We start from the raw sequence: 9,097 nt of genomic DNA, 5'->3' as shown, positions 1-9,097 counted from the left end.
CGACTCAGACCCTGACTTCCCTAACTCAGACCCCGACTCAACTTCATCCTCGTCATCTTCAACTAGAACATAATGCTTATCCTTGTCTTTGGCAGAATAAACAACTAGGTCCAAACCATGTACAGGTTCATTGTACATACCCTCATCATCTACACCAACATGTTCGTTCTCTAGTTGTGGATTTCGTAGATAAGCATCCTCACCCTCATCCAATTGTGTGGTGTCACCAGGAGGCTTATTTGGCTTGTTCCTATTCTCACTATCCCACTCAGTGATAGGATGGTATCGCTTAGAAGGATCACAATATGCCATGAACATGTCCACAACCTTTGTATTCATGTGTCTCTCAAACATTAACATCAAGTCATGGTATGTTTTAACTTTTGGAAAGCTATTGAAGATGTGCAACTTCCATGTAACCGGGTGGATATTGCTCTATGATTGATTGAATTAAGTCCTTTAAATTTGTTCTATCACTATCCACAATTTTCTCAAAACAAAAACATCTTAGATCCTTCCTAGCTTTCTTTGGATTACCAAGATGTTTAAAGTTCAGCATAAAAGTGGATTTAGGATCCATCCTATGAGCAAAGTAATTGTAAACTTAAGTCATCTATACAAACACACAAATCAGAGTTGGTGATTGTTAACTCACCCTTTAAGCCAATCTGCCTGTACTGTAGATGCACCACCTCCTCCAATGTCTAGGTCCTCGTCTGCACCTCCGTCGGGCTCGATTCAACCCATGCTGGTGTCGCATGCCACTGGCACACAGAGAGCCGAAGTCCAGGTCGTGCACCCAGGCTGCACGCCCTGGCCACTGCGACCCTAGGCCATCACGCGCCCTAGCCGCCGCAACCCCTGGTAGCCGTGCGCCCTGGCCGCCGCAACCCCAGGGCGCCACACGCCCTTGCCTCCACCGGCCCTAGCCGCCTGCCGAGCCTACGCGCCCTGGCCGCCGCCCCGCAATACCTAGGGTTAGGGTTCCTTTTTGTTTCAGAACAAGAGAGCGGGCTCGGATGCGGGAAGGGACAGAGACGAGACTGAGAGGTCGAGACAGAAGAGAAAGGAGAGACACGGCTTCAGTTAGGGGTATTTCTATCTGTTCAATAAAAATTGATAACTCAATGATGGCAAACTTTGACAGATCTCAAGGTAAGACCAGATTAGAAAACGAAACTTCGAGTGAGGCCAAATAGGTAAGAAATTTTGTTTCAGAGCCCAGGAAGAAAGACAACTTTAAACTAGGGCCAAATAAGAAATTTTGTCTTCATATTTAGGCTGGTAGACGACGGCATCGAAGTGCTCCAGGAAAGCCCTGGCCCAGACACGCCTGTGCTCATAGCCGATGGACGATGGAGAAGGGCTCGCGAGCCTGCATGTCGCCGTGCGCAGGAGGTGCCGCTTCGTGCACACCCATGCAAAAAGCAGATCATAAGGCATGCTCCCCGCAGGAGGAAATCACGGCGGTGACGGTGAGGAGCCGAAGACGATGTAGTCGTTGTTGTTGTATTGGGGAAGAGCCACATCTTCGGCATCCAACTTGCTCAACTACAACCAATACTGCAAATGGTGAGATTGACAAATTAAGACCTTGTTTGGATGTAGTCTGATCCGTATTAACCCACGTACGTTGTGGTGGATTGGAGTGGAACTTGAGCTAAATTGCACCCCAATCCACCCCCAAGTTCAAAATTTCGGTGGTGGTCGAAAGAAAAATCCAAAATTTTATAACATGAGCTATATAACTCTAGACTCATACTTTCCATTGTTTATATTGTATATTCTTCTATTCAATTGATGTTCAATCATAAATCGTGCCAATCTTTGTTTAGATCCAATTTTTTTAGAAAAAGCATACTTCATATGCTAGTATGTAAAAAATTTCGGTGAAATTCGGCCGAATTTCGGAAATTCGGTAATTTCGGTGGTTCGGTAATTTCAGAAATTCAGTAATTTCAGAAATTCGGTAATTTCGGTGGTTCGGTAATTTTGGAGAAGTGCATACGGAGGAGCTGGCGGTGGCGCACAGGATATAGGAAGAAGAGGATAGAAATGAGTAGAGTCCTCCCAACACTGATTTGCCAGTTTCTAAGTGTCTTGATCCTCTCCGTATTAATTCTATTGCTACATCTGCAATTTGCTTAGCTATTATTGTAATTAAGATGGATAGAAACTATCATAAATATTCCATTGGGACTGCCCTGATCCAAACACCACCTTAGTCCAACGTCTTGTATCCAATTTAATGCGGTAACTATCTGGGTGGCTATATGTTGGTCCAACATATTGTAATCCGTTTAATTTGATGCGAGAACTTGGCTCATTGGTTCATATACGGTCCAAGAATTGTAACAATATGTCTTTGTACACTCTGAATCAGAGTCATTGGAAGCTACACCCTAGCACACGCATCTCATCATCACTCAGCTTGAATCGTTTACTATATTACTGTACCATTTCTGAATTTCGCCAAATAAGAGCTTCCATTGATTTCATAAATTGGAAAATACCAAACCAGCCATTTTTCTTGTTTTCATCTGTTTTCAACCCTTAAAGCAAAAGCTGATACACGGGTTATCCATTGCTTGGAGGAAGAGCTGCAACTCAGTTTAGGGGTTTTTCCTATACTCAAATTCAAAATAGAAATTTAAGGTAAGCCTTCGATGGCCAATATGCTGCAACGATTTGAATTGGGTAGTCTCCTTATGTTGTCATGCACCCACGTACGCTTATAATATGTCCATATCTCACAAATATCATTCGAACCCTTAATTGTACTAACATCAATGTGCAAAAACCCACTAGGCAATCGTGGGCTTTCCAAAAACTTGATCGCCCGACACACTGAGCATAGATGGCATGGCATGGCATGGCTCGTGCACACTCACATCTCAAATTTGATTTTATTGAATTAAAAATATATCAAACTTAAATTAAATCCAACAAGTATCGGATCAAACTTGCCTGCAAATGAGTCATTATGCCAGCGATTCAAGCTAAATGTTGGATGAGCTGAGCACGCTATGATGTAGCTCCCAATGGCATCGAGCACATGTGCTTACACCGTATATGCATCAATAAGCCAAGTTCTCGCATAAAATTAAACAGACTACAAGATGTTGGACCAACATGCGCCCATCTAGATAGTTGCTGCATTAAATTGAACGAATTATAAGATGTTGGACTAAATATGCACCCACTTCGATAGTTGTTGTATAGTGAGTGCAATTTACTCTTTGGAAAAATATAAATACTCTATATCCATGACATCAAATAGATACTCAGACTTATGATGAATCCAATGACACATATTTGATACATCTGTCCTCAAAAGATGCAATTATGGTATCGTGTCAATTTAAGCGCTTCATATTTGACCAAGTTTTTAGTAAATAGTATTCACATTTATGACTCCAAATTAATTTATTATAAAAATATATTTTGTAACGAATCTAATGATATTTATTTGATATTATAAATATTTATACTTTTTTATTTATAATTGGTAAAACTTGATATACTAAAATATGATATTGTTCTAGAATTGCATTCTTTCAGAAACGGAGACATTCTTTTTTGGTACTACTCGTATTCCATTATGATAACAGAATATTCAAAGTTGAAAAATATGCAAGGATCGTAATAGCAATTGGCCAACAAGCAATAGAGTCGAACAGTCATAGGTCGAATTTTGCAGGGCTCTGGCTGTTTCACAATGGCTCCAGCTTTGACTCTACGGCTCTAGTAGGTGTGTATGCCTCGATGCAGATCAACTCGTTGTAAATTGCGTGCACAATGTCCAATGGGGTGCTTATTACTGCAGCCTAGCGTGTGTGGCCGTATGGGACGATACATCCTCTAGTGAAACGAGCCATGGACTCACGGAGGACGACAGAGCTTTGGAAGTTGTAGCCAATTCACTGTCATCTCTTATCCGTCTCTTCCTATCTCTAAGAGCAAAGCTAATAATACAGCCGGTTTGCTGGCTGTAAAGTTCCTTGCAGCCTTCTCTCAGCCTACTTATACAGTAGTTAGCTCTTTACAGTTAATACATAGCCCACTTGTCTCTCTCACAGACTTTCTTGGTTCTTGTGCCCAAACCGGCTGTAAGCTTACAGCCCGCTTCTCCTCTCTCTCTCCTCCACCTCAACATTTAGTCGGCTTACAGCCTGCTATTATACTTGCTCTAACACCAAGTATAACAGCAGGCCGTAAACCGACTAAATGTTGATGTGGAGGAGAGGGGAGGAGAGAGGAGAAGCGGGCTGTAAACTTACAGTCGGTTTGGGCACAAGAACCAAGAAAGTCTGTGAGAGAGACAAGTGGGCCATGTATTAACTGTAAAGAGCTAACTACTATATGAGTGGGCTGAGAGAAAGCTACAAAAAAACCTTACAGCCAGCAAACCAGCTGTATTATTAGCCTGGCTCTAATACTTACTACGCGAACATTCATTCATGCCTCAGAGCTATATATACTCGAAGAAATCTACACTGTATGCAGCATTTGCGACCTGGCTAGCAGCTGCTCTCTACAGAGGCAGAAGACTAGAAGAGGCAGAGAGTAGTGTGCGGTTAGTTGGATCATTGTTTCGTTCTTGTGCGCACTACTCTTCTCTTCTTTTTGTCATTTCTGTTCTTCGTTATTCTTGTTCAGTTCTGGACTTTCAGAATTTCAGTTGCAATGAATTGAATTATACCATTGTCAGTTTTACTGTGGCTGCTACTGAATTCACTATCTGACAGGCGACGAAGCAGTATGTCCTCGGCCATGTCCGGCAGTATCACGTTCATGACGTACAACGTCTGGTCATGCGAGCATGTCGCGGTCTACCGAAGGATAAAGTCCATCAGCGAGATCATAGAGCAACATGACCCGGACGTCATCTTCTTGCAGGTGATCCGTCGACCACGTAAATTCTTAATCTATCTCCTCTCTCATGGTCATGGGTACTCATGTCTTGCGCTATCAACCTTTGTTCAGGAGGTCACTCACTACATTTACAGCCTCTTCCAAGAGGCTCCATGGTGGGAAAATTACACCAAGTTCCCATCAAAGGAGAAATATCAGAAGAATCATTCCTCTTTCTGTCTTCTGGTAATCATAAGCAACTAGTAAACTGCATGCTTGTCTGAAAAGTGGTACTTGGTTTCTTTCAAGAATAATCGACGAATAACCTTTCGATGCGGAACCTTTTAGTTTGTTGATCTTACCATTTGCACTATGATTGCAGTTAAGCAAGTTGGATGCCGGACATGTGGTTCTTCCCCAATACAGCAACATCGGCTCCTCGAAGCCGTTAACCTCACACCCACGGTTTCCTCGTGCGGGGAGCATACCTGATGATCTGCTTTCAGCATGGGTGTCCACGAAGCAGCACCGCCTGCGCGCGGCGACGTGCAGGGCTGCAGGCTCGCGAGCCCGGCTCCGTCGGACGTCGGCTGCGTGCACCGGCGTGCCCAGGCCAGCGCTTTCCTGGAGCACTTCGATGCCATCCATCGGCTGCTTGCACCGGCGTGCAATGAAAGGAGCTTCGTGCTCGACGAAAATGTCGTGCTCGGCGGTGACCTGGACTGGGATGACGACCTGGACGGGCCGCTCCGGCTGGGCGACGGATGGTGGGTGGACGCCTGGCTGGATCTCCGGGGCGGCGAGGCCGGTGGGTGGACCTATGACGCGGTGGCGAACCAGATGCTGAAGGTGCTGAACTTGACGGCAGAGCGGAGGAGGCCGGACAGGTTCAGCTGCAAGCTGAGGGACTTCACTCTTGAGAGCATCGAGATGCTCGGAGTGGAGGCCATTCCCGACGTGATACGCTTCGACGACAAGGGGGGCTTTGTGCCGGTACTCCCCAGCCATCACTTCGGCTTGCGGCTTACCATCAAACCGAAACATATATAATTAGCAAACACCAAACTCGGATGCATGGTTCTCCTATTCGTGCTCAGCCTGTTCGCTTGCTTGTAAATGATCGTAAATTTCCAGTCAGGAACAGTGTTTTTCTCTCACACCAAACCAGCCAGCAGTAAATAATCCACGATACGATACGGCCTCCCGAACAGGGTAGGATGCATTTGGGGATGAATCGACCACCGCTCTCGCATTTTAGTTTACATTGAAGCTTTAAATTTTAATCTATGGAATATTGTCATATGTGTTGAGATATTGTCATGAGCATAGTTAATCATCTATCTCTTGAGTAGCTAATAATTTGTTGCCGATGCTGGATGTTTATGTGCACTTATGAATTTTAGCAATAAAATGTACAAACATTGCAACTAATGTTTTCATTACAATGATAATCCAAAAAAACAATCACGAAATTCTTTTAAACTAATATCAAGTATCAACCACACACGTACGCTAGATATGTTGAAACTTCTATAGTTTTATATCATGCAACCTCCCAAGGGCATAAGTAGTCACCCCCACCAAAACCTTCATTTCCTGGTTCTAGAGCTGACGTCCAAGCTAAACACTAGAGTGGAGTTGTTTTTTTTTTTATAGAATTGGTGCTCTGAATCTGTATTCTAAAGTTCTCCTAAATATACCCTTGTTCTAGCGACAGTCCTTCTACACCGATCTCACATTTGATGCTGTCAGGTCCTTACGGGCTGCATTCTCCTGAGTTCTGATCTCTGCCTCTGGGGTGGAGGGGTGCTGGTATTTTTGTTTTGAAGACTGAAGATGAGGTCCTATGATGTCTAGGTTTTGATTTTTTCCCCTATAGCGTCGAGTAGTTGCAACTAGCCCCGTATACTAGTGGCATGCGCGCACATTGGAGGGCTTTGTCCTCAATGTGCTTGCAACGATAAATTTGGCAGGTCTATATGGAATAGGATGCAAACGATGAATGTTAACTAAGAAGCCTGTATGTATATTATAATAGGTTATAATGAAAGCACAACAACCTTGGCCTATGCAAAAACTATTTTAGTCACTTACATGGAAACATTTAATACTAAAAGGGCAGGGCTAGCGCCGAGACGTCTGGCCCTAGGCCCATGTCCGGACGCAGCTCCGCGCGTGCAACCGCTACGCGTCGGACGCCCCCACGCTCGCATTAGATCCCTCACCGGCGAGTCACGTCTGGCTGCCCAAGACCGATCCTGCATCAGTGACCGTGTCCGACCATCCACGACTCGATCCCCATCCCGGTTGTGCCCCCGACGTCAAGCCCGCCACGCTCCTCCCCTCGCCGTGCCCCAATCCTCCGCTGCGCTTTGTCTCGGACGCGCCCCTTCTCCCGTCCTAACGTCTCATCTCCTCTTCAACATCCGTCCGACCGTCGCAACATATGCAGTATACTATTGAAACATACTTGTATAATTATTGCAACATCTAGATGAAACACTTAAAACATGCGTCTGAAACAGCTGAAACATTTGGGACATACATTTGCAACATTCGTCTAAAACATATGAAACATGTGGAACATACACTTGAAACATACGTGTCTAGCCATTGCCACATATGCAACATTAGATCCTTTTGCAACATCAAGATGAAACACATGAAACATACAAATGAAACGCGTGAAACACACCTCTGAAACAACTGAACCACTTGAAATATATACTTGCAACATACGTATATAGCCATTGCAACATAAGTAACATACAGATGAAACACTTGAAAAACAACTTCTGAAACACACATGAAACAAAACATGGCACCGCCCATGGCCTACCTGATGGGGAACTACGGTAGCCACCAAGCGACGCTCGGGTACAGTGGAGAGGGAGGATAGCAGCAGGCAAGCGGCTAGACGTGATGAAGAACGCCGCGCCGGAGCAGTCGCCATGGACCACGCCGCATCGGCTCGAAGAACTTGGCGGCGAGTGGTGAGTGGCAGTTGGGGGACAGGAAAGCAGGCAGCGGCGCTCGGGTGCGGTGCAACACGCCGCTGCATTGTAGCCATGGTGATGCGGGCGTGGAGAGTTGGTTCGAGAATGGATGGAAAAACAACGATGATTCGAGAAGAAGGTGACATCAGCGATTTTTTATTTTTATTTCCCTGCAGATGGCAGTGTTGCATGTTGGGCCGTTCAGATGTCGAAGCTCATCAACGCGCGTCCGGACAAAACGGACGCCCTACCCACAACATTATCGAGACTAAAAAGATCACACTAATAGATCCTTAATTAGTGCCATTGTACTAAACATGTTCTTAACGAGATTCGCAAGACAGATGACTTTAATGCCAGAAACCATATGTCGGGGACCAATACTAGGGTACCCAAAGAGGAGAAGCTAATAACCATCAATATTGATACATCCGAGCAGTCAAGAGCGCGACTACAGGTCCAACCGACCCCCAGGTGCGCAAGCTCCGCCTTGCCCGACCTCTGAGGGCTGGTTTTCACCTCGTCTGGCCTCTGGGGGAGGACTCCGCCTTGCCCGACCTTGAGGCCGTGGGCTTCGCCTCACCCGACCCTTGGGTCTACGCTCTACCTCGCTCGGCCTCTAGGGGAGGACTCCGCCTCGCCTGACCCCAAGGCCGTGGGCTCTACCCCGCCCGACCTCTGAGGGTTGGTTTTCACCTCGCCCAGCCTCTGGGGAAGGACTTCGCCTCGCCCGACCCTGAGGCCATGGGCTCTGTCTCGCTTGACCTCTGGGGGAGGACTCCACCTCACCTGACCCTGAGGTCGAGGGCTCCGCCTCGCCCGACCCTTGGGTCTATGCTATGCCTCGCTTGACCATTGGCTCTGCGCTCTGCCTCGCTCAGCCTCTGGGGGAGGCTCCGCCTCGCCTGACCCTGAGGCCACGGGCTCTGCCTCGCTTGACCCTTGGGTCTGTGCTCCACCTCGTTTGTCCCTTGGGTCTGCACTCCGCCTCACCTGACCTCTGGGGGAGGACTTCGCCTCACCCGACCCCAAGGCCATGGGCTCCACCTCGCCTGACCCTTGGGTCTTGCTCCACCTCGCTTGACCCTTGGGTTTGCACTCCACCTTGCCCAGCCTCTAGGGGAGGACTCTGCCTCGCCTGACCCTAAGGCCATGGGCTCCGCCTCGCCCGACCCTTGGGTCTGCGCTCGCCTCACCCGGCCTCTAGGGGAGGATTCCACCTCACCCGACCTCGAGGCCGTGGGATT

General features: G+C 46.8%; 1 protein-coding gene across 1 annotated transcript; it reads left to right on the top strand.

Moving 5' to 3' along the window:
* The first annotated feature begins 4,773 nt into the window (after positions 1-4,773).
* Positions 4,774-6,631, top strand: LOC136544370 (uncharacterized). Its single transcript, XM_066536557.1, has 5 exons — positions 4,774-4,899; positions 4,987-5,100; positions 5,237-5,301; positions 5,361-5,847; positions 6,566-6,631. The coding sequence occupies exons 1-5, from the start codon at positions 4,774-4,776 to the stop codon at positions 6,629-6,631; spliced, it is 858 nt and encodes a 285-aa protein (XP_066392654.1).
* Positions 6,632-9,097: the final 2,466 nt, after the last annotated feature.

Source organism: Miscanthus floridulus, chromosome 3 (assembly GCF_019320115.1).
Source record: "Miscanthus floridulus cultivar M001 chromosome 3, ASM1932011v1, whole genome shotgun sequence".
Classification (NCBI taxonomy): Eukaryota; Viridiplantae; Streptophyta; class Magnoliopsida; order Poales; family Poaceae; genus Miscanthus; species Miscanthus floridulus.
Note: the sequence above shows the minus strand (reverse complement) of the source record. Positions and strands in the feature narration are given on the sequence as shown.

What these genes read in the sequence shown, in the direction of transcription:
- LOC136544370 (XM_066536557.1), top strand. Translation starts at nt 4,774, where the DNA reads ATGTCCGGCAGTATCACGTTCATGACGTACAACGTCTGGTCATGCGAG. An exon ending in AACATCGGCTCCTCGAAGCC is followed by an intron (nt 5,302 to 5,360) that starts GTTAACCTCACA and finishes ATCTGCTTTCAG; the next exon opens with CATGGGTGTCCACGAAGCAG. An exon ending in ACAAGGGGGGCTTTGTGCCG is followed by an intron (nt 5,848 to 6,565) that starts GTACTCCCCAGC and finishes CCCTTGTTCTAG; the next exon opens with CGACAGTCCTTCTACACCGA.